Genomic DNA, 26,682 nt, shown 5'->3' with positions numbered 1-26,682 from the left:
CTTTGAATATCACCAGGCTTCAGTTAAGTGTTTGCCATTATGTGTTGTTGTTTTTTTTTTTAAATTTACTTCAGAGAGAGGTAGGAAGAAAGAAAGATATAGAAACATCAATGATGAGAGAGAATCATTGATCAGCTGCCTTCTGCACATCCCATACTGGGGGTCAAGCCTGTAACCAGGGCATGTGCTGGGAATTGAACTGTTACCTCCTGGTTCATGGGTTGATATTCAACCACTGAGCCACACCAGCCAGGCCATATGTCATTTTTAATATCACATTGTCTTCCTTAACATCAGGCATAGTGTAGACACACTAATATTGTGTACACAAAGGAGGGAGAAATTCCATAACCAATATGCACTTCTAATGTGTTTATCAGTTCTCCAAACTATTACAATTAGATAAAGAGCGTATATAATGAAAGTAGGTGTTCAGGGGCTCAGCTTGAATGTCCCCTATTCCCAAATTATCCTCCACTTATTTCCAAAAATATTTTACAAGGAATCAAGAGTATTTGTAAACACACACCCTGCAGAATTCTAAAACAATTCAGGCAAGAATTGTGGATATGGTTGGCCAGGTTGGTAGTAAATGACTTTCTTCAGAAACACTTTGACAAAATTAGGTACAACCCATGAAGCAAGAGAGAATCCGTTCCTTCTCATTCAGTGAAAACCTCATCACTGACCTCCTTGTGTTCAAGTCATGGACGTGAGGTGCTTGTTCCTGCTCTGTCTCCTACGTGCACCTGCCGCAAATGTCTGAGGAAAGACACATGCACAGGGAGCAGGTACCCCAGTACATGTGTAAGGAATGGGGTTCCCTCATACTAAGAAAGATTCCAGGTAGCAGAGGCTATAACCCATTGAAATTCTAACCGAAATGTAGTCATTCATTCAACTAATATTGAGAAAAGCTACAAAGTTCCCATGCTATTTTAGGACTAGGAATCCAAGAGTGAACCACCCAGAAGCAAAAACAAACAACCAAAACAGACCTGCAGAAAACGAAAGTCTATCAGGAGGTAATAATGGGCTATGGGGACAAAGGAAACAGAAAAGGTGCTCAGATGGTCCCAGAAGAAAAGGGCAGAAGGTGTGCAGTTTTCAATGGGAGAGTGAGAGAGTGGCCCATAGAGACTTTTGAGATTTTTAATCATGTGAACAATAGACTGAATGTTTGTGTCCCTTCCAAGTTCATATGTTGAAACCCTAACCCCAATATGATGGTGTTTAGAGGTGTGGCCTTTGGAAAGTAATTTGGTCATGAGGGTGGAGCTCCCAGGAATGGGATTAGTGCCCTTGTAAGAATTGGCCAGAGAGTTAGCTAGCTCTTTTCCAACCATTCAAGGATACAGTGAGAAGTTGGCTATCTGAAACCTGGCAGAGGGCTCTCACCAGAACCCCATGCTGGCACCTGATCAAAGACTTCTAGCCTCCAGACCTATGAGAAATAAATGTCTGTTGTTTATGCCACCCAGTTTATGGTAATTTTTTATAGCAGCATGAATGAATTAAGACAATGTATGTGAAACACATATATAAAAGTTTTTATATTTTTAAAAATAGATTTTGTTCTTCTTTGTATAACTCATTTCACGAAAAGGGACTTTTAAACATTTGCCTATTGAAAACATTTTGAAAATCAAGAAATATTTTCCATTACTTTTCTACTTTATAAATAGACATGAAATCCTCTGACATAGAAAACTTCAAGAAAAATATAAAATAGAACTTAAAAATTCACCAAAATTTAAGTTTATATTTATTAGCTTTTCAAGGATAATTCCCAATGAAAATTAACAAATGTGAAATAAGAAATTTTTATGTCTAGGGCTATTTAATAAACAAAGGGAATGTTTGTTTGTTTTTTAAATCTCTGGTAAGATTTCCTTCTTTAACCTATTTTGACTTTACAGATGGATGGACTTGGACTTGGTATGCTAAGTAATATAACCCAGTTAGAGAAAAAGAAGTACCATATGATTTCACTCATATGTGGACTTTAATAAACAAAATAAACTAATAAACAAAAAAGAAATAGGCTCATAAATACAGAGAACAGATTGACAGCTGTCAGATGAAAAAAATGAAGAGATTAAGCAAAGAAAAAAAATCCTCATAGACACAGATAACAGTATGGTGATTATCAGAGTGAAAGGAGGGTGGGAGGAGGTAGAAGAAGGTAAAGGGGGGATAAATGATGATGGAAGAAGACTTAAATTGGACTGGTGAGCATATAATACAATATACAGATGATATATTATAGAACTGAAACCCTGAACCCTATATAATTTTATTAACCAATGTCACCCTAATAATTTAAAAAAACACCTCTGATAGCTCAAGTAAAGAAAACATCCTAAACTAAAAAGCTATTCAACTTCATCACTATCTCCATATGCTATCACAGATCGCTCAAAGTCCTCTGTGTGAATAAAGACCCAATTTCGGAGAGTTTGAAAGACACTAATGGTTTTGAGATATGAATATACTGATCTCTGATGAAAAAGAAAGTCCCAAAACTCATCAGATGCAACAATTCAAACTATTACTGGAAATGATCAAATAGTATACATTTGGAACACAAAGAGTTTTTAAAAAAATGAAAATTGGTTTCAATAACTCTGATTTCCATTAGTGTTTCATAAACTTAAATTGCCTTACAATCACCTGGGTGTTTATTAAAAATACAAAGTGCTGGTTCCAACCCCAAGATGTAAATTGGAAAATAGAACCGGGGAATATGCATGACAATCAAGTACCCTAGAGATTCAGGTCTCCGGGCTCCCCAGATAGCAAACTGTGGTCCCTAAAATGCAATGAAAACAAACAAATAAAATTCCACTTCCGTACAAGGAAACATTAACGCATTGTACTCAAATTCTGTGAATATTTCCACACATTTGATTAGAAGTGGCTTTTAAAATTAACAATCCATGTCTACGTTAATGCATAAAACTAACACTTTCTATTTGGAGATTATCAACAGGTGTTAGGAAAGACACCTCTGCCCCATCCTTTGGTTTCCATGACAACACATCTTCTCTAAACCATCCTGGCATCATTTGACCCTCACTCCCTCCCTCCTTGTAGAGAAATGACTTATCTGATTGGTAAATTTAGGAAAGATAAAGTTTCTGCCATGCTCAATTTCTCCATTTTATCTTTCTGAGAGCCAAATGACCACACAGAGGAGGATTCTCCTTTGCTCTCCAATCTTAATCTCTCTTGAGCAGCACTGCCCTTCCCAGACTGTGGGCTGAGAGGTCCAATCGGGCAGCATTGCCTGTAACTGAGGTCAGTCCACCTAATTCTAAATGCATCAGCAGGTCCACGTGGCTCTCACACTGGGTTACAGCCTCCGACCTGGTTTCTATCATCAGCAGACCCCATTTTGTCCTCAATCTCCTTTGCCTTAGTTCTTTTTCATTCAGAACAAGGTGGGGTAAAAGGCGATGCTGTTTATCTGGCTTCCTTCAAACCCCAGATAGCCAGAACAAAGGCCATTGCCAGATACACATGCAGATATCAGAATAGCAAGGTTGGTCATCACTACAAACACTGAAACCAACCAGCTAAGTGTGTCCCCTTTTGTTTAAAAACAAGCCTAATAGTTGTATTTATTTTATCTTTTATTCATTCAATAGAAAACAAAAAAGGATTAAAAGTAAAAATTCATACCATCCAAATCACATGGTGAAATGCTGAAAATACATAAAGAAATATTTACAGACAGTGATCATGATTTATAACTATCTTGCAATTTCAGCTTTAAGACATTTACTCAAACCTCTAAAGCATCATTCAACTCATTCATTATCCATCTGATTTGGACTCATAATAAGGTATAAACATTTAGTAAGAATATTTTGACAGAACATTATTAGGAAGTCATTTAATTTCTCTAACCTTCAGTTTACGCATCTATAAAATAGGTATACAAAGTTATTTCTCTCCATATAAAGTTGGGGCAAAAATGAAATGGGAGTACATATCATAGTGATTTATGCATAATAAAATAATACAACATTATAAATTATTACTGCATTTCTTTTATGAATTAGTATTTCCATTATTGAGGAAAACTTTTTCACTCAGGAATCATATAACTATTATATGTATATCTTCAGATTAAATAATAATGATTTATTGATGAAATCCTACATGTACCAGGAACCTTCTAAATGTCCTATGGATGATAAAGAAATATTAGTGCATATCTCCTGTGCTCAAGAAGCTTCTGCTGTAGAGAAGATATACAACAAAAACAATGGGCCAAAAAGTAAAAGATGAATAGGACAGATGGTTTTGTGCAGTAAAAACCATTAGGAAAGAGGAGGTTAAGAAATATAAGGGGAATAGGCTTATTTCTAAAGACAGTTTAGAGACCCAGATGGATGGAGGAGAGCAGGCAGGTAACTTCAGGGGAGACAAACACGTGGACAGAATCAGACAGAGATGAGCATGATGGGAATGTTGGAGTGGTCGGGCAAGTTGATTTCCTGCCCTTGGGTCAACAGCTTACTAAGCATTGTTCTGTTTCTTTAAGGTAAAGAAGGGTATATGCAAACCTCTCAATTATATATATTTTTAAAATATATTTTTATTGAATTTCACAGAAGAAGGGAGAGGGAGAGAGACAGGAACATCAATGAGGAGAGAGAATCATTAATTGGCTGCCTCCTGCACGCCCACTCTTGGGATGGAGCCTGCAACCTGGGCATGTGCCCTGACCGGGATCTAACGGGGACCTCTTGGTTCATAAGTCAACACTCAACCACTAGCCATGCTGGTCAGGCTCAATTATAGTTTTTGTTAAGAATGTGGCAAAGGCATGGTTTTAAAAAGTCTCTTTAAAATCATCTCTAGATTTTTAAAAGCAATTTTCCAATTTGTTATACTTAGTCTAAAAATAGTTGAGTATGAATTATTGTACACTACTACAGAATTATCATATTAAAGTACATGTATATTACAGAGCCTTTCAGAACTAAGATAAATTAATGTCCGTTTTTAAAGCACCCAGTTTATGGTAATTCTTTTTAGCAGCTTGAATAGATTAAGACAATGTATATGAAGCACATATATCAAAGAGTTGTTTTTTTTATTTTGAAAATAGATTCTACTCTTCTTTGGTATAACTTATTTTATGGAAAGGGAATATTCTTAAACATTTGCTCATTTAATAAATTTTGAATGTAAAGGAAATAATTTTCCTTGAGTCTATGTTTTTGCATGCTTATATATACAAAGTCCTCAGCCTGTAAATTTTATAAGGACCCAATAACAGTCTGTTGCAACTTTATATGAGAAGCTTGAATCTTTGAAACAATATGTCCAAGACCACACAGCTTATAGATGGTGGCATAAGAATTCAAATTTACTTCAACTTGACACTCTTGACCACTATGCATAGTCTACCTCTGGCACACTGCCCATTGACAGGGTAAAAATTAGATTTTACCATGAAGTTAAGAAGTATATCCCAGCAATGGTTAAAATATGTGATTCAAATATTTCATCATCTGACATCATCATCCTTTATAATCTATATAATCACTAGTGAAAAAATTACTGCTCTGGCAATGTTCAAAGAAAGTACACTTCACACTGAATTTGAGCAAGATCAATATTTCCTTCAACAATCATTAACCGAGTGCTCTGGTTTTCATCTCTTTTTTTCTGATCATTTCCTCCAGCTACTCAGGGTTCAGATTCTGTAACAAAAATTCTTCTGAGCCATTTTGATGCTTATTACATTATTTCTCCATGAGCAGTAATGTTCTGAATATTGAGTGTACTTAAAGTGCTTATTTGATACCATAAAAATAAATATGTTTGCCTTATTCAAAATACCCAATTTTCCTAGCCTTTGAAGGAAAGAACAGAGCTAATAGGGAGTAATTGGTGGTTAGACAGAAATAGGGTGAAGTCCAATGTTAAGGATCTTAATTCTCACAGAGTAAGACATTTATCATTATGTTAGAAAATGATTAGGGGAGATTATCTTAATTAGGAGGCACACTGCATAAATATTTCCTAGTAGAAGATAAATTAGGAAGGAAAGGGAAACACCTTAATCTTTTACTTTATTTCAAGACAAAGTTTAGATAATTCTATTTAACCAAAGAGGAGGTGGAGAGAAGGAAATAAAAATGTAATTAACTTTAACTTTTAACCCTCTATTTGGGATTTGCCTCTGCCGTTTCCCACTACAGATAAGTGTGAATCTAGTCAGCATTGTTCCATATTCAGGAGAAGGCGCATGAAGAAGCAAAACAAGAAGAGGAAAGCCAGAGTTAGTCAATTGCTGACCTGTATTCCTGACTATATCTGGGATTGGCCTCAGACCAATACTCTTGTTATCTCAGAATTTATAATGTGCTTAATATATTAGCAGACTTTCTGTGGCTTAATATGAAACACATAAGCCAAGTCCAAGAACGAAGAACATGGCACTACAAGGAAAAACCATGCCTGACACCATTTATAATGAAATGAGTGAAAGAGGTGATCACAGTATAGATGTCCTGGCATAAGGTCTCAAGCTACCCATATCTACTTGAAAAACTCCCTTCCATTTCCAGCCTGAGAAAATTCATTTAAAGGAGCTGAGACTTTCCTTGAATAATTATTCTAGATTTAAGCTGTTCTGCAAAGAACAGACATATTCAGCCCCCCCCCCCCCCATAGTGTGGAGTGATGAAATTTGCCTTTGTAGAGAAGTTTCTCCACTCACCTTAGCCATTGACAAGAATAGTTACTATTACTGTAAAATGTATGTATATAAAATGTATTCACTAGGCAGGTCAACTTTACAAAGATTTTGCAACTATAGTATTGCTTTGCTGACCTTGCATGTCCCCTTCAAATATACCTATAAAATGCTAAGCTATATGTTAGTTTTATTGTTGATGCATGGTAGAAGAGTTATACAACAATATTGAGGCCAGCTTACTATTTTGAGCATTGTAATTTTAGTCTAAAATCTTGTTAGGGACCCAGAGCTATTCTGAAAATTTTTAATGAGGTACCTTTTCAAAAAGAGTTTTAGCTGTGCAACCTCTAATGTCATGAAGGAATGCATTTGACTAATTCCTTTTGCATGCCCTTGAACATTTGCAATGACAGGATGGAGCTAATCCTGCTTTTACTTCTCAGGCAATGCTTAGAAGCCTCTGCCACTGTCTTCTCCAATGCACCAGTCACATGTAGGAATGGCTGAATAGAGTGAAGACAGATGTGGAATTTGGTATTTGTTCAGGTGCCTTAGTCTTCTAATTATTTTATTATTATCCATTTTCCCCTGTGATTTGCTTTAATTTGAAATCATGTCGCCAATTTACCTCATTGCTGCCAGGTCTTCAATCTTCTGCTTATTCATTAGAGTGTTTCTGTGACCAGGTCATCAATAACCACAAGTTTACTGACAAAGTCACTCAGGTAATTCATTCTACTCAAATAGATTTGGGAAAAAGTACTTGACCCCAAATGTACTATCTTGATCTTACTAACCCAGGGACCTTAGAATATTTCTTCATCTATCATAGAAATTTAGGGGGTAAAAATTAGCACTTACACTGAAGGTTAGAGTGGAAAAAACACAAGCTCTAGCTTTCGAAGTCTGTAGCTGATTCCAATTCTACTGTTTGGTTGCTGATACATAAGATAAGTTATATAGCCACTTTGAACACATTTCCTCATCTATAAAAGTGTATGTAAACAATACTGAGGGACTGCCTGAGATGTGGTAGAACACAACCTAGTCTCAGCTGCAATATAAAATATTCAGAATCAGCATAAAGAAAGTTAAGTTTTTGGCAGCTTTGTTCACAATGTTAAGGATCATTTCTACTAGTACGTAGATATGTAAGGAGAGGAGAGACTGATGTCTTTATTAGAAAATTTAAGTTACAATATGGTGTGTGCCCTGTCTCCAAATTATTCGATGTCTCAGTATCACTCTACAAATTGGAAGATCTATGAACATCTATTAAGTTGGCATTATGATGATCTCTGTCTTATGGGTGTGAAAATTGAGGTTCAGAGAGGTTTAGTGACTTGCAAGGACCCACAGCCAGCATGTTTCAGGGGCAGATTTGACATTTGTCTGTCTATTCTCAAGGCTCAGTATCTCCTAACCTCAGTGTTGTTGTATCTTTACAGCCAAACTCTACCATTAATTAATGAAGGGACTTTCGGTAACTCATTCCTTAACATGACCTGTAATATGAGAGTTTGAGTAGGTGGGGTTTCATTTCTTCCTACTCAAAATATCTATAATTGTTGGTTCCAGCCTTTGTCACATGAACAAAATACATCAGACTTTGACTTGATATGCACATGGACATGTCTCTAAAAAGAGCCATTACTCTCCCTTCCCTTTATTTCAATTAATCTAAGTAAAATGCATCTATTAGTAAGGCTCAGGAAATATTTGAATATTTACAGAAATGGTTTTATGCATGAGAATTTCCTCCTAAATCCACAAAGAATCAGCAATTACTTCATCTAGTACAAGACTATGTCATTGATTCTCTTTCAATAAGTAATCCAATACCTACTAAGCACTATTCTCAATGGTTGAGATGGGCTTGATGACCGATAAAAGGTTGAGACCATTTGCTAACTGGGGTGTGTGCTGATAGACAATAGCAGAGAACAGAAAGAGCATATACAAACTGTAATGTGTATTTCATGTATGTATACGATTAAGATTCCTAGTGTCTGTTTAAAAGACATTAGTAGTCCAGCCCTAACACATGATTTCTTAACATTGAGCTTGCTAACATGGTCTTTAATGTCTCTCTTCAAAATGTCCCCTAATAGCACATTGTGACAGTGCAATAAGCACAAACCACTGGACTCTCCTACCTTCCAGTGGGGCAGGCAAATGTGTGCAACCCTTTGGAAAGCAATATGATTTCACATATGTCAAGAGATTTGAAAGCGTTAATTCTCTTATTCCATTAATTCTTCATCTTAATGGACCCTGTCTTAAGAACATAATTCTAAATATAAAAGCAACTTCACACACAGAGATTTTATTACAAAATTTTTCAAGTACTGAAAAAAAATCAAATAATTTATATGCTCTAAAATCAGGATAACTAAATTATAGTACAAAATTTATTGAATTATATATAGTCATTAACATATTTATGAAGGATCTGTAATCTAATATCAAATACTTATGCACTAATATTGAATTTAAGCAAAATAAAATTTTATGATACAGATAGTATTATTAAGTTTAAAGGAACAAATCTACATGTAGAATAAAAAACCTAAAAATATTTATTTAAGTAAAGATATTACCAGTGGTTATTATTTGAATGGTGAAACTCGGGGCACTTTCTGCATATTTCTTTTTCTATATTTATAAACTTTCCAGGATTATTTATTACTTTTGTCAAAATATAAAGACAAAAAACATATCTATTCTCAACACTCAGCTTGGGTTTTTAATGATTTCCAATAAAGCTAGGCTGTTTTCACACTTAAATTTAAGCATTTATGAATATGTATTCATATGAAGAGGCTTACAAATTGTATTTGGCCACACCTCAATACATTGGTTCTCAATGTGGGGGGAGGGGTGATTTTGTCTGCTCTCCTACCCATTGGAATATTCAGCAGTGTCTGAAGACACTTTGGGTTGTCACAGTTTGGGTAAAAGTGCTACTGGCATTTAGTAGGTAAAATCCCAGAATACTGACAGTCACTCTATAATGCAGAGGACAGCATTCTCAAAAAAACAATGATCTGACCCAATAGTACTGAGAAACTGCCATGGAAGCTCTGAGAAGTTTACTACCAGGACCTCTTAATAGACGTGCCTATCAATTATCTATCCATCTATCCTCTTCCTTCAACAAGATACAGGAGATATCGAGATAAGTATTCTGTCTATGTGGTTCAGTGAAAGGAATAGACATAGAAATTAGGAATTTAATGTAGTTTGAAGTGCTAAGATTGAGTGCTTTGGGATAACAGAAATGGGCATTTAATCCAAGGAAGCAGTTCAAGGGAGGCTTTCTGGAACAGATGGACCCTGAGCCGAGCTTAAAAAATAAGAAGGAGTTAATCAGGTTAAGACCAATGGGACTGGTATTTTAGAAAAAAGAACATTCATAATACAAGTAAAGGCATGAGCATGAAAGAGCATGGAGTGCTTGGGAAAGGATGAGTGTGATTGTGCTGGTGCATAAAATGGGCACAAAAGAGCATGGGGGAAGAGGCAGAGAAGCCTTAGGGACAGAGTACATTTTTCTGTGTGAGGAAGTCCAGAAATGCTTCTCAGAAAGAAAGAATATAAAGTAACTAGAGGTCCAGTGCACAGAATTCATGCTCAGAGGAGCGGGGAGGGTCCCTCAGCCTGACCTGCACCCTCTCCAATATGGGACCCCTCAGGGGATGTCTGACTGCCGGTTTAGGCCTGATCCCCACAGGGGGATGTCCGACTGCCAATTTAGTCCCGGACCCCTTGGTGGTCATGCCTAAACTGGCAGTCGGACATCCCTCTCGCAATCTGGGACTGCTGGCTCCTAACCCCTTGCCTGTCTGCTGGCATGATGACTCCCTAACTACTCCCCTCCTGGCCTGACCACCCCCTAACTGCTCCCCTGCCAGCCTGATCGCCCCTAACTGCTCTCCTGCCAGGCTGATCGCCCCTAACCACCTCTGTCTCAGCCTCTGCCACCACAGCTTTGTTCAGAAGGACATCCAGAATGACATCCGGAAAGTTGTTCAGTCTAATTAGCATATTACACTTTTATTAGTATGGGTAGTTGACAGTTGAAAATATGTTTCCAGAAATATAAGGAGGGGAAGGAATTCTGGGAGAGTGAACAGTGTGTACAAAAGAATGGCAGTTGGATGCAGCATGAGATGCTTAGGGACCTACACTGCAGGTGGGCAGAGAATAAGGATGGAGACGTGGCCAGAGATGAATTGGACAGGTAGGCACTGGTCTGATCTTCATCCCTGGTATCAAATGCAGAGACATGGAGGTTTCATGTTGTGGGTGATACAGAAGAAGATTGAGCATGAGTCAGTTCTTATGTTCTAAAAAATTTATCTTGTAACTATATGGAATCAGACTGGATGGGAATGGGATTAAAATGAGACACATATATTGATGCAAAGAAATAACCCATCAAGGATGCAGCTGATTAACCCATAAGTATCTGTTGAGCCTCTGTGATACACTTTGTTCTGCTCTGGACACTGAACATTCAAGGGAAATTTACTCAGTATGGAGGTAGAGTGGTCCCTTTTTCTAGCTGAGGAGAAAATGAGCACAAATGATTTGATTTGGGAAACAGTGCATAAAGGTTTATTATTATCAAGTGTTATGTTGTTGTACAACACACATTAGGACTCATTGAATTCAGAGTAGAAAGGATAGATGATATTATATGGGGGTAGGTTTTGATCTGAGATCTGAGATGGAATGGGAACATATGGGTGGCATTTGGTTAAGAAAAGATATTATGGGAGAAAATAGAATAAAGTGATGCAGGAGTTAGAAACTGGGATCAACATGATGTATCCTTGAAAATGTGAAACGAGGTTTCATCAACTGTTAGTATTTCCCATAAATAGGTGATGCTGGGTGCTAAAAGTATCACTGAGATTCAGTTCAAAGATCATCTCTATGAGTTTTTGTCTAATGCTCTCCCTGCTGCCCCAAATAAGACTGGTCAGTCTCTGCTTTATGTCCCCCTAATCCTTGCACAGATGTGAGATCAGGACAATTTACTAAGCCAATTTGTTTGTATGTTCATTTGTATGTAAGCTTCTCTTAGTCAAAACTATGCATTTAAATTCTCAATTAGCAGCACAGTGCCTGCTACCCAGATCACAGTCAACAACATTTTTTTCTTGAATGATTACATGAATGAGCATGTTTAGTAACAGGCATAGATGTGAAAAATAACGATAGCGATGAAACTAATTCCATTATAAGTAATGTCCAATATTTGTTGAGCTTGTGTGTCAGCCACTGTGCTAAGCATGATTTTAACAAATAGCATTTAATTTACTTCTCATAATAATCTTGAGGTAGACATTATTATTATCCCCATTTTGCATATGAGAGAAATGAAGTTCGGGGTGGTTATATACTTTGCTCAAGACCATGTGGCCTGTAAAAAGCAGAACTGTTAACTGACTTCACTTCAAAGAACATGAAATTCCCACTCTTTATATAACTTTCATTTTCAGGAGAACCCAAAAGTTTCAGTGTAATACAACACTCTGAGGACCAGTTTACTCTGAAAAGTTGACATGTGTCTTCAACACACCCACTAGATAAGAGTTTATAACCTCAATGAAAAAGGGATATGATGCCATCTTGTCTGAGAATCAATGAAACCTAAAATGAAAATCAATAAGACAGGATGACCCAAATCATCCTGTCTAGCCCTAACATTACTCATTGTGCGACCAAATCATAATTTATAGAACAACTCCAAATAGACCTAGAAATGTAGAATTAGAGAATACATTTTATTGAACTAACACATACATGCTAATTCAAATAACTTGCTGATTTGACAGATAATTTCATCGACCCCCAAAGAGGGACTAGACTACCCAATGAGACCAAGGGCTCAAAAAAATTCAGATAAGTTTCCCAAAAGTAATATCTCACCAACCTGAGGCCTCTTTTCAATGGGTTCCTTTATGGCCAACTCTAGTACAAGGGTTGGCAAATTATAGCAATAGGCCAATCTAGCCTGTCACCTGGTTTTGAATTATCTTTGAGCTAAGCATTATTTTACATGTGCAATGCTTAAAAAAATAAAATAAGATTTTGCAACACATAAAAATGGTATGAGATTTACATTTAAGTGTCCATAAATAAAGTACTATCAGAACATAGACACACTTATTCATTAGTGTATCTATTGTGTCACAATAACAAAGTTGAGAAGTGACAGACTGTATGGCCCACAAAGTCTAAAATATTTAGTACAGAACAAGCTGGATAATCACTATTCTAGATTAAAGCTCAGCAGAGGCCAAAGAAGTCAGTGAGGAGCACACTGCAAACATCATGGGTTTGGCCTTTGGGATTTATTGCCTAACTTAATGGTTCTGAAAGGGTAGTCTCTGGACCAGCAGCATCAGCCTAAAGTGGGAAATCATCAGAAATGAAAATTCTCAGACCCTAACACAGATCTACTGAATCTGAAACTCCTAGGATGGGGCCCAGCAATTGTGTTCTATCAAATCTAAGTGATGCTGATACAAGGTAAAGTGTGAGAACTCCTGATATAACTCAAAGAATTTGAACATATTATCCTATCTCAACCTAATTACAAGAAATAAATTTATTGGCTCCTATTTATATTCCAAGCAGTGAGCTAGATATTTCACTTACACATTTTTATTCCATATAACAGTCTGGAAGGGTTGGGCTTACTAGCCTCAATTCACAGAAAAAGGAACTCAAGCTCAGGAAGGTTAAGTAACTTGTTTAAACTTACTGATTAGGATTTACAGATCTGTCTGCTGTATAGGCTATACACCTGCCCCTCACCTTACTCTGCTCTCTTCCTCATCATGCATGAGGACAAGCAGCTCCTGACATCCTGAGGGAACTGCCCTGGTCTATCACCTAAGCCTTAGCATTCTCTTATTGAATATAAACAATTTCACAAAATTTCACAGACAAGACTACTCTACTTGTGATTGATCAAGATAAAAACAAGGCCGCAAAAACATAAACTTTGTTTAAATCACAAAAATGACCAAATATTCCCCATCCTAGCGGATATAGCTGGCTTCTTTGCCAATTACAGCTTCAGCCTCTGTCTGGTCTTCATTACTTGTAGATATGATTTTAGAAGCCCAATCATAGAACGTTCCTGGCTTCTTGACTCCATCCACTCCAGAGCAAAGCCCTGTTTCTTAAATTGTAATCCCCCAACACAAGCTCAATTTCCATAAATTCTTTTTAACACCCAGTTACTGAGATGCCCCACAGTTCTCCATGGTGTGTGTTCTTCCTCTCTGCAAAGAGTAACAGAGACAAATTGTTCAAACACAGGTGTGTCCCTGGTGATCTTTGGCTGGAGGACATAGAAATGTATAGTCCACTGAAATGTACAATCTCTCCATCCAGCTCTCAGCTCCTAGCTGGGGTGGGGAAGGTGTTCCCAACATAAGAAAAGCTAAAAAAAAAATAACTGTTCCCAAACAAATCAGTACCAAACACATTGCCAGGTCAGAGCAGATACTTGGTATCTTAAACAGATCAATAGACTCTGAGATGGAATTTGGGTGCTAAAAGTATCACTGAGATTGAGCTCAAAGATCATCTCTATGATCAATCTGATTACACACAATGACTTCAAGAAACTGCTTTTATTCTTTAAATTACAGTTTTAAATTACAGTTGAAATTCCTATTTTTAGCTTTCAATCTACCTGTTAAAGTCTTTTGATCCTTCAACTCATCACATTCCACTGTCACCATCTTTGTGCAACCTTTTCTGTCATCTTCTACTTGATGATGGGCTGGCCCTTTTCTTTGAGTGTTCTAAAGGTCTTGCTTCCTCTCACCAGACACTTTAAGTCTTGAATTAGTTATTTATGAGCTGTTTGGTCTCTAATCAATTTGAAACTTCCTAAGGACAGTAAAACACCCTCATGTCCACTATTCCCCTTCATATAGCAGGGGTATAATACATGGTAGTTCTGTTTTAGTTAGAAATCTAAGGTGTTTTTTTTTTTCTAGTTATGAAATTGAAAGGGCCACCTTTCCAGCCAAATCAGAGTGCATCTCAGCTGGGCGCTTTCATCTCACTGCTGGATGTCTCATTTGAAATGATTTTCCAGGGCCACGGGGTTCTAACGAACAGCAGCCCCTGATGCCTTTGGAGTGTGGGTATCTGTAATTTTGATGTGAAATCTTACTAGTAGAAAAAAAAAGAGTAAAAAAAAATCATAATCAACTAAACAACAGTTCCTGGCCACTGGGGAGACTTGAAGGAGGCCCAGGAGCCCCTCAATTATGGAGCTTCAGTAGAAGTGCACCTTCTCTTTTAGTGAATGAGAGGAAATGATGCTCATGCCATAATTTTTCTGAGTATCTTCTAAACACCATACATTGCGCTAGACAACAGGGTTAACTATTTAGTCAAGGGAAAGAAATAAAACTGTGTCAATTCCCCTTTGCACTTTATTGGTTATTGTTCCTGGAATTCTACCTGGTGTGCCATGTCCCCATGTGGATCTTGTGCAATTGCCTTTCTGTCATCTGAATTTGATAAACTTCTCTTCGTCCACAGAAACCCAGCCTAGAAGTCACCTCCTCCAGGGACTTATTTCTGATCCCTTTGATCTCTTCCTCCTGGACTTAATTACTTTTCATTGTTTCTTTTATATCTTAGACTGACTTGTATCGATCTATCTACCAAAATGCATTTTCTTGGTTTCTATCTCCTTATACAACTGAGAGTTCCTTGAGAGTAGTTATTATCTTTAATTCATATTTATATCCTGGGCCTAGCAGAGTGCCCAGCATATTTTAGATAATAAAGAACTATTTTTAAATGCAAACCATTGATGAATCACAAATGGTAAAGTATTTGGGAATTAAGCTGGATGTTGAGTACATGGAAGTTCATTATGCTATTCTCTATACTTTTTGTGTATAAAATTTTCCAAAATAAAAAGTTCAGAATAATTGAAGACCTTGTAAGATTTATGCTATATCCATCAGAATTTTAAAGTTCCCACCATAAATGGAGCTTCTATATTTATAGCTATGACCTCTGGGTGCCCCAATTTCTTTCTTTTCTCATAAGAAATATATGTAAAGTCACACAATGCTGCCCTGAAATAAAATACGGTTATGCCATTTTAGAACAGGTGCAGACCAAGGATATTATGTTAAACATGAATTTCTGGTGGGAAATGGAAACTGCCCTTTTACACTAAGTATTTTATTGAGGAGGGTAATCTATGGGTGTTTGCCCTTGTCTCTCACCAGAATTGTCCCAGAAGCATGACCAGAGCCTCTACTCCCACTCTTGTGACTCTGAACTGGTCTTCACATACTCACAGGTGGACCCACCTAACACTGGTCTGCCACATTGCATCCTAAGTGAGCCGTTTAGCTACATCCCCCATTTCAACAGTCCCATTCCCAGGTGCTACGAGCCACTGCCCTTATACACAAAAGCTTTGGGTCACAACCCAAGCTCTTTGCTTAGCCTAGAATGCTCTCTCCCCACTCTCCAATTCAGGAAATCGTTCACACACAGCAATGTCCCATCCAACTGTTTCTTCTCCGTGAAACTTTCCCTTGAGTCCCTCCCAGAGTGCACCACTCCATCTGTGCACCTGCAGGCCATTTCTTGGGCTTATGCCCAGCACTTACTCCTTCTGTCTTATTTGGTAATTAGTATCCCTCACTAGAATGAAAGCTGATGGAGGGTACGTTCCTTTAATATTCATCTTGCAACTCCCTCAGTCAATGCCTAACAGAGAACCCTGTGCATTTTTAAAATTCAATAAGACATACATGCTAAACTATGAAATGAGATTAATCTTGTGAGTATTCTTCCTGTTTCCCTTATGAATACTCAGATATGTGTAAAACCTATAATCATTATATTAAAATCCCATTAGTCATTTTAATCCTTTTTATAAATTGCTTTTGCTTCTTAAAACTTGAATTTCATTTGAAGGAGAATTGTTTTTTAAATAGGGTTTTATCAAAATTGGAATCTAATTTAGGTAAGAGCAGAAATGTTTCTCTTAACTCCTTCTATCCATAGCTAATTCTCACTAGCCATTGCAAATGATAATACTAAGGCAACAGCGCTTCAGCCCAACACTAAAGTGGGCCCTCTCATTCCTATAGACTCAGAAGTATTTTCTAAGTTAATCCATGCAAAAAGTCACCCTGGGGAAAACACTCTATAGCAGTGGCTCTCAACTTTCTGACCCTTTAAATACAGTTCCTCATGTTGTGACCCAACCATAAAATTATTTTCGTTGCTACTTTATAACTGTAATGTTGCTACTGTTATGAATCATAATGTAAATATCTGCTATGCAGGATGGTCTTAGGCGATCCCTGTGAAAGAGTCCTTCGACCGCCAAAGGGGTCGCGACCCACAGGTTGAGAACCGCTGCTCTATAGTGTTACCAGGGAAAAAGCATTGCTTCCTAAGGAAATACAAGTTCAATGTTGTTTAAAAGAAGCTCAGGTTTCTGCTCTGGGCCACATCTTCTTCACTTCTCCACCAAAAGGAATGGCTGATTCCCTGGTCTTATTCTGAGATGCACTTTGTAGGCAGTGTAGTCTCAGTGAAAAGTTGAGCAATCTACATTGAGATGAATCTCATTGGTCATTTTACCATTTATAGGTAGAAAGGATGAAGAACCTCATAATCTAATATTTTGTGGTTTGCTCTTTAGCTGCCCTTTTTCTTGTTCCTACACTTGGCTGGTGATCAAAAAGTCTAAGTTCTGTTTCTGCTTGGATATTGCCACAGTCTGAGAAAACACAGACAGGGGCCCAGGCCAGAATTCTCATATCTTATTAGTCTCATAATTGGATTTTATTTGGACTGGCCATTCATTGCCATTAAATATGAGTCACTGATGGTCAAAATATCAGTGCACTTTAGAGAAAAGGAGGTCAGAAGACCACTGGCTTACTTTTGTTCTAATCCTCTCTCTATGATAACAATTGGTGACCTGGTGATCTGGCTCAGCTAGTTTACATGCCATGCTTGGCTCCCATACTTGGGTTGTGGTCAAAGACTTGTAGAAATTAAGGGGCTATTATGTGACCTTATTTCCTATGAATGCATTTCCTTCAAATATCTCACAGGGTGTCAGCGGGCAGTTCAGGAATTCAAGAATTCACTAAACTTTTATGTAAGTTCTCACAAATTATCTTTTCAATATTAGGGAAGAGGAATTAGTGAAAAGTGTATTGTAGTCAGAAAAGCACATAGGATTCAGGAGTCCTTGGTTCTGGTTCTGTCTCTGCTCCCAGTTAGTTTGCCTTCTGATAAATCGGTTAACCTGTCTAGGTTGCAATTATCTCCTATGTCAAATGAGAAAGTTGGACTAGACCACCATTTTCTAACATGTACTTCAGAACAAAAAAGTACTCATTTGTCAAGTAAATGTGGTTTATACCTCAAATATTGTATGACCTGCATCCTTGTATTTTAGCATGATCAAGTCTTGTACATTGAATCCAGTTTGTCTAGCTTTCTGGACATTTTACGTAATATCTATAAATATGTAGGTACAGCTACATATGTGTGTATATAGAAATATAGGTTCATATATAAATATGGATATTATTTGGATATGAATATGGATACCCATCCCAATAGAGATGTTTCAGTCTAGCTTAAAATTCTGTGCTTCTAGTTGGGGAAACCTACTTTTCAGATTGTTGGAACTCATACTGGAAGTTTTCATCTAAAAACCTTCAAGTTTAAGTGACATGAAACAGGACTTAAAGAAGAAAAGCTGACTCAGTGGTAGGGGTCTTAAACTTAGGACATTCAACTTTAAGTTGCTACATCATCAACATTGGCAATAAAGAACTGGGTGCTCTCCCATAGTGCTATGAAATTTAACCTCCTCACATAACTCCATGGTGCTATGAAAGTTACCTTCCTACATACCTCCATGATGGTTCTCCTGTCCAGCCCACTTCATCTAGCTCTGAATCCAAGCCACCCTGAGTATAATGCACTACAGTTGGGTGGGGGGGGGTGGGGGGGGGGGTATGCCTCAACTGAGTCCAGAGGACAAAAACTAATACAGTGATAAAGTTAAACAGAATCAAATTATCCCACTCATAAAAATTAAAGTTATTGGATCTGTATTTTCTTCTGACACCAACATTAGTGCATTAAAGCAGAAATCTCAAAATAATGCAGATTATTATTTAGCGCTTGGAGAAATTAGCTATGCAGTGTTCTCCTTCCAGGGATTAAATAAAATTACTGTGCAATGTGAGTAAAGGAAGAAACTAACTTCTGAGCCTTTTTAAACCCCATTACAATATCATTCTCACGTATGCCTAAACAGAATTTGTCAGAGAATTCTTAAAAAAAAGGTATGAAAATTACATGAGAGCTTATAATATTCTTCTACTGGTCGAAACAGTCAGAACCTAATTAACCTATTTTGTAGAGAAAAAAAGGACTTTATGAAGATAAGATACATTGATCATTATTAACATATTACCAGAGACATGTATACTGGATATGGTTTGGGGATGATGTAATCTTAGAAAGACTATAGCACAGGCAGGCTTAAATATTGCCATCAACTTCCACCATTACACAAAACGTGAGAAGCAAATATTCATAAATAACTCAGCAATAAAAGATCATATCCCTACTGGGAAGAAATATTAGGACATGTTTAAGAACTCCATTCTTTCACTTGAGAAAAAAGAGAACGTGGACATGAAACTGACATCACATGATAGAAGTTGGAATGATTCAAAGTATATTATTTCAGTAGAAAATTATGTCATGTGTATTTTACACACACACTCAAATTGTTAAAGCAAAGTTAACCAACTTTTTTTACTTTCTCATCTTTGCATAATGAGGTTGATTTTGGTAGTAATATTAGATGGATAAAATATTTATTGGCAGCAACAATGCTGTCCTGGGTGTTTTGTTCTCAGACACATCAGCAACGGCTCGCTGGGAAATGTAAAGGAGACACCTTTGCAAATTAAGCGTCCAAAACACGTTTTTGCTAGCACCCAGGAACTCAATTTTCCACCAAAAGCTTACGCATTTCATATCATAATCCACAACCCAGCTCCACCCCCGCACCTCCTAACTAGTGAGGCACACACAGGTATTTCACTCACAAATCAGGGTATAGGATGGAATTACTAATAACATCAAGGAGGGGTAGCGAACATGAACTTGACAACCAAAAGCACAACCTTTTTTATCATCCCCAAATAGAATCCTTACTTCTGTTATTTATATTTAACCCACAACATCACCCTTAACGCAAAGAGGTTGCAAAGAGAAAGATAATGGTACCAAACCCCTCCCCTCCCAGTGTCGAATATCTGGGTGAACAGAAATGAATTGCTTTAAGGCAAGCATGCATATTTTAAAACTTTCACACTCTGTTATTCAGCCTCAACTTCTGCAGCGTCTGTATCCAGTTCCCAACCAGACCTGACCGGGGGGCACACACTGGGAGCGACCACTTTACCTTCCGAAAAATCAATCAGTCCCAGCAAATGGAGCAGCTTCAGAGATGCACATATAATCACAACAATACCCACTGTTTGCAGCCCTTCCGACTCCCACTCCAGGGTCAGCATCCTTTGAGAGGGCAGAGCATCCCAGCCGCCGGACCCCTTTGGAGTGGAGGGAGTTAAAGCGAGAATCCGAGCAATGTCTGGCTGGGAACAAAGACTCCTGAGGGGGCAAAGTGAGCAGCTCTTCTCAGATGCACCGGGCCAGGCAGCCGGGCCCCCGGCTGAGCACCGACCTGGGCTGAAGACCAGCCTCTCATGCTGATGCTGGCATTCGCCTGCTGGGGTCCCCCAACCCCAGCGCGCGCGGGACTCTGCGCTGCATCCAGCGCGTACTTGGACTTCAGAGCTGCCAGACAGACATCTGTTGGAGAACTGGAGACTTTGCTGTGGGGGTGGAGAGGAGGGACATTCCCAGGAAACTTGCCCTGGAGAGCACAGCAACGCCCCACACTGATAGCGCCGCGGGGCTGGGCAGGGCTGTCTGCGCTCTAGTTTGCTGCCCGGGAACCTGGGAATGGCCCCTTTCTGCCATAGAGCAGCTGCTCTCTCTTCCCAGAGCTCGCACTGCGCGAGAGCTCAGCCCGCCTCTTGGGATGCTAGGAAAAAGCAGTTTCAGGGGCTGGTGACTAGACCCTTTTCTGAAAGCCCCTGTGCAAGCCCGTAGGCAGTTTTCCCAGGGAGAAAAGTGCAGGAGCCGAAGCATCCATGATTCAGTGGCTTTGTCAAAGGTGAGCATCCACGCCTCCCACCTGCTACTCCACTGGGACTGTTGTGGTCCTGGCTGACACACAGGGGGAGTGACTGAGCCCCTGTACTTATGAACATGCATGGATGGAGGGTGGGGCAGAGCAGAGCCCTGTGAGAACACTGGTGCTCCGTTAACTGCCCCTGGAGAGTGAGTCCCACTAGCCTCCTTGGAGGTCTTGTCTCCAAAGTTTCACCAACTTCCCTGATGATAAATATCACCGGGTGCTTGTTGAAGACACTGTTTTAGTCTGATTCAGAGGATCGTGGAGCTTGTGTTCTTAAACTGGAAAGTAGGTGATTCTCAGGGAGGCATGGGCTGTGCTGTCCCAAAGGAGCCCACAACGTATTTGATTCCAAACTAGGCAAGCAGCCCAGGAGTGGTCGTGGACTCTGGGCTGTGCCAGGACCACACTGGCTTCTTCAGGCTGCCTGTTCCCTCCACTCTGCTGAAGCCCAGGCCCGTTGAAGAGAATCAAGGGGGCATCCTGGGTGTGAAGGACTGTAGCCCCTGGAACTGACTGTGAAGCAAAGGGTGTATGAGTAATATCTTAGGCCCTGGGGGGCACTGCCTGGTTTTGCTATTTTCTTGCTGTGTAATTTTCTGAAAGACATTTCCCTGTAAGCAGTTTTTATTCTGCAAAGTTGCAATTATAATACGTTAATGTTTTATTTAAATTTCTCCATTTAAAGAGAATGATGGTAATTCAATATTCATGATGTTAAGTAATATTTACTGAGCCTTGTCTTCATGCCCATTAATACTAGAGTTATTTATCAACAACTAACAGCCCTCCAGCTCAATTTTTAAAATTAATTTTTAAAAATATATTCTTATTGATTTCAGAGAGATACAGAGAGGGAGAGTGTGACAGAAACATCAATGATGAATGAGAATCATTGATTGGCTGCCTCCTGCATGCTCCACACTGGGGATGGAGCCCACAACTGGGGCATATGCCCTGACTGGGATTTGAACTGTGACCTCCTGGTTCATAGGTCTATGCTCAACCACTGAGTCACACCAGCCAGACCCCACAGCTCATTTTATAGGAGATATTAACTTACGTGCCAAAATTGTGGGCACAGCACTTAGTAGACAATAGGCATGTATTCATTCATTCAGTTCTTCATTAACATTTGTTAAGCTACTAATGTGAGCTATGAATGGTACATGAATGACAAAATGGCAAATACTGCCCAAACCTATCCTTTGGGGACTTACAGGTGAATAGGGAAGGTGGGTATTAAATTGAATGTGCTCAGTAAATGCACCAGCACTTGAAGGCAAGGCTTTGCAGGGAACTCTGGAAGCACAAGAAGGGAGAACCAGATGCACCTGGGGAAATGTGGGTGAGGGGTAAGAAGGAAAATACTGTATGGAGGAGGCCACCATCACTAATGGTAGCTTTTATCATTATTAGAGGTTGTACATCAGACACAAGCTTTAGGGTCCTGTCACTTTACCTGGTTCTGCCACTTGCTTGCTGTGTGAGTTTGGAGAAACTTCTGAGTCTCTGATTTCTAAGTTCAAGATGAGATGTGACTGCCTCCTTCTCATGGTTGATGTGACAGTTAACTAAGATGTGGAAAGCTGCGTCCAGCCCCTGGTGTCCCCTTGCTCAGCATGTGGTAGGTGTGGGTTTGTGACAGATTTGCTAGCTCTTTAGAGGAATGGCTGGGCTGAGATGGATGAAGTGACTTTGCTCTTCCCTGGTCCTGACACTCCTCCCTGGCCCTAGGTCCAGTTCTTGTCTTTTCCCCATGAAGATTTCCCCGTCAATCCAGCCTACAGACATCCCCCCTCCACCCGCACCAGGAAAACACTTAGACCATCATGTTGGCTCTTATAATGGGGCTTTTCATTTAGGGTAATTTACTAACGGGAGATATCTTTCTATCAATCTGCCCAACCCCCTGTCCATCTGAACATGTTTTTTACGGTTTCGGGATATGTCCACAAGCCAGTAAGGCTTCGGGAAGCAGTTCTCAATAGTTGATGGGAAAATACATGTCTTAAGCAATCATTTTCTGAAATTCCTGCCCACATAAAGCTAGAGGAAGTCAAAAGTTTAATAAGAAAGTAATAAAAATTATTTAGGTCAAGTCAACTCTGTTTCTTTTAATCATACACAACACCAGTTTATAGTTGAAAAAACCCCAAAAAACAAAGGTATGGAATTAAGTGACTTGACCAAGGTCACAGGGCTAGAAAGTAATAGTTCCTGAATTCAAACATTCCTCAGTCGGATTCCCAAATTTATTCTTCTCCCTTAATACCCCTCAACAGATATAACAAATATTTTTCAATTGATTTCTTGATTTACAGGGTTAGGCAAAGTATTTAAAAATCCCCACTTCCATTTTCCAGGAGAGAAATCCCAACCATTCTTGAAAGTCACATAAATACCCACAGATATGATTTTGTTGATTCCAGGCTGGACTTCCCTTCAGGACAATGGAATTAGTACAGGATCCACCAGCTGAGAGTGTTGGTGCCTCAGCCCTTCCGCACCTATTGACTTCCCTTCACCACTGCTTTTCTGAGCTCTTTTGCTGGAAGCCGGTCCATCGTTGATGCTTGACACAGTCGCTACAGGGAAGAAACATCTGCACAGCATATGTTTCAAGGGACCTGGCATATATGGCATACTGTTCTTAATATGTTTGCTCCCCTTCTTAGGGCTATGTGTTTTAACCAAGGTCACCTCTCCGAGAAAGGTTGTTTCCCCAGGTGGGGATTTTTCCCTGGAGTTAGGGATTAACAGGACTAAGGAAGAGAATAAAATCCCTTAACTAAGTGCCATGTGGGTAATTAATCACTTTAACTAAGAACAATTACGCTTAAGCTACATAATCTTTACTTACTTCCTTATAGCTTAATAGAACAATAGAGTAGTGACCTTGGAATGGAGATAACAAATGCCCTAACCTTTGGTATAGAATGAATAGGATTAAAATCAACTGGTATAAATACAGATGTAACAAGAGAATAAAGAGAGAACCTGGCTAGAGAACCTTGCTATGCTGGTCAACTGAACGCTGTCTCCGTGTCATTCCTTCTTCGCCAGCTCTGTCCACACCTTTGGGAAACCCTGGACCTGCTGGGACTGGACCCCAACACTCTTTCTGTTGCCTCCACTTACAGGATCTCCTGGCTCCCAAAGGACATTGCCAGCTCTTTCACATGCTGTCCCCAAAGCAGGATTTTGTAAGGTAATAATACCATCAAATAATTTCACACATCATCTGAGAACTTGAGAGAAATGGCAGAGAACTGGGCAGGAGTGTTTTGCTAGTGACATTTTGGGAAAGAATAGTTGCCTGCATATTATTTAACAAAAATAATTTCAGATGGCAGCTCTATCATTTAGTTGCAATATCTTGCAAACTTCACCCCTATTTGTTGTATTAAAATATACCCTGGCTGTCCTCCTTCCCAAGATCACCCTTTCATTCCAAAGGAAAGGGATACCAAAGAGATAAACTAGCATTTCCTTCCCACTTATCTCTAAGTCATATTCTCTACCTTCCTAGTATAAATACATTCAATCTTACCGCAATCCAGAGTTAGGTATTATTATCCCTATTTCAAAAAAAAAACACAAAAAAAACCAAGGATAATTGAGATTAAATTATTTCCACAAAGTCACATTTAATAAGGGGCACAATCAAGATTTGTAATCGATTTACTCCAAAAATAATAGCTGCTAACATTTAGGAAGAACTTATAAATGTCAAGCACTATTCTAAAATCTTTATACATATCTATATATAGAAAACCCTAATATGCAAATAGATCAAACAGCAGAACAACCGAACAACCGGTTGCTATGATGTGCACTGACCACCAGGGGGCGCGCGCTGAACATGGAGGGCATGGGCAATAGGTGGCAGAGCACAGAACATGGAGGGTGTCAGCTGCAGCGGGATGATGGAGCAGGTGAGCGGGGGCACCAGACCAAGACGGGGCACCGGTCACTGTCATCAAGATGAGTCTCTGGTGGGTACTGAAAATTCTTTGCTCCCACATGCTGTGATCCTGCCCAGAGCTCACACCTGCTGCTGGCACCGGCCCTGCCTGCTGCCGGCCCTGATCGCCCCTGAGGGCTTCTCCACCTCCCCCTGTTCCTGAGGGGCAATCAGGGCAGCAGCTGCTGCTCACACTCGCTGCTGGCACTGACCCCAATGCTCCACAGGTGTGAGCGGGCCCAGCATCGTCAGCACGTGGGAGCAGCGGTTGTGGGAGTGGGGCTGCCAGCAGACAGAGGACCAGGACGCGGTGGGAGGGGCTGGGTGGGGGCACAAAGGATGCACCGAGACCCACCTCTGTGCCCACTGTAGCCTCATGGCCCACAGTTCCTTTCAAGATGCACAAATTCGTGCACTGGCCCCCTAGTTCACTAATAAAATTAAGAATAAAATGTTAAAGTTAGATAGATTTACCTATCTACTTATTGTCTCTCAAAAATATAGATGGAACAACAAGGTATGTAAAAACTAGTTAAGTCAAATTTATATTTAAGGTTATTAGTTTATATTTGTATAAATCTTTAGAGATCATTTAAATATTAAACAATCCAATCATTTTATTTTACAGATGCTTAAAAAGAGGGGCAGAGAACTGATTTGTCAATCAAGGGATATGGAAAATGAACAATATTAGTTTGAGTCCCTAGTTCTTCATTGTTTTTGAATTATTAACTACAGGGGAAATCAGGAAAACAAATTAAAAAGTTAAAAAAATTATTTCTAAAAGAAACATTTTCTACTCTCAGTCACTAGGAGCTAAGAGAAGCAAGACATCAATGTGATTGGCATCATCTAGAAGGTTCCATTGAAACGAGAAGCCTAATCTAAGTTTTGAAAAATAACTGAGAAGAGGATAGAGCAAGTAAGGTGGACAAGGTTGGCGTGTGACCTTTGGTGTCTCTTCTAGTTTTAGGATTTTTTCACCTTCTGGTGCCCTTTCTTCTACCCCCAACCCTTTCTTGTAACCTAAAGGATAGCACATCTCTTTATCTTGGGGTTTCTCAATTATTTGGAGAGATCTCTCAATGTTCTTTTGACAAACTTCCCACTCAAACACAATAGGATTCAAGGTATCTCACTTAGCTTCAGGGCTCATTCTAAAAGATTAGTAAATGCATCTGGAAAGGATTTCTTTAAAATATGAATATGGTTGCTCATTAAACAATTCAGCATTCATTTTCCGGCTTGAGTGGCCCGATTGAATCAACGATGTGATGGTGATGGTGGGAGAATGCCTTCCACTTTAGGAAACTTTCTGCAAAATTGTGCCAAATGTATCTTGAAAAGAGAGTTCTCCTGTATTTTATGATCCAAGCATGTGCAGTATGTGACCTTAATATAAACAAACTAGTAGATGATTTGGAAACACAGCTAGAAAATGTCATGAGAATATATTCTTTCCCTATGAGTTATGTTTTTTGTTTGTTTGTTTTCCTGCTCTAATTTCCTTTTCCTGGACCCTCATGTCTCAACTGAGTGGATTCTTGGGTTCCCCAATTTAATACGTCAGAACATTTCGGCTCACATATCATGACCCTTTTCATATAGTAGACACTCCATAAAAAGTGTCTGCCACCTACCACTCTAATGAGCTGGCCTTAGGGCAGTGAT

General features: G+C 39.1%; 1 protein-coding gene across 4 annotated transcripts in view; it reads right to left on the bottom strand.

The window, feature by feature from the left end:
• Positions 1-26,682, bottom strand: part of KCNIP4 (potassium voltage-gated channel interacting protein 4) — a 948,564-nt gene that overhangs the window by 159,810 nt on the left and 762,072 nt on the right. The window contains exon 1 of one of the 4 annotated variants that reach the window (XM_070398716.1): positions 20,247-20,358. The exons of the other annotated variants lie outside the window; for them this stretch is intronic. Within the exon in view, the coding sequence (XP_070254817.1) occupies positions 20,247-20,358 (112 nt within the window). Of the gene's footprint in view, positions 1-20,246; positions 20,359-26,682 lie in introns of those variants that run through there. 4 annotated transcript variants of the gene reach the window in all.

This window comes from Myotis yumanensis, unplaced genomic scaffold, assembly GCF_028538775.1.
Source record: "Myotis yumanensis isolate MYYU_CA2020_CCGP unplaced genomic scaffold, mMyoYum1.0.hap1 SCAF_1, whole genome shotgun sequence".
Lineage (NCBI taxonomy): Eukaryota > Metazoa > Chordata > Mammalia > Chiroptera > Vespertilionidae > Myotis > Myotis yumanensis.
Note: the sequence above shows the minus strand (reverse complement) of the source record. Positions and strands in the feature narration are given on the sequence as shown.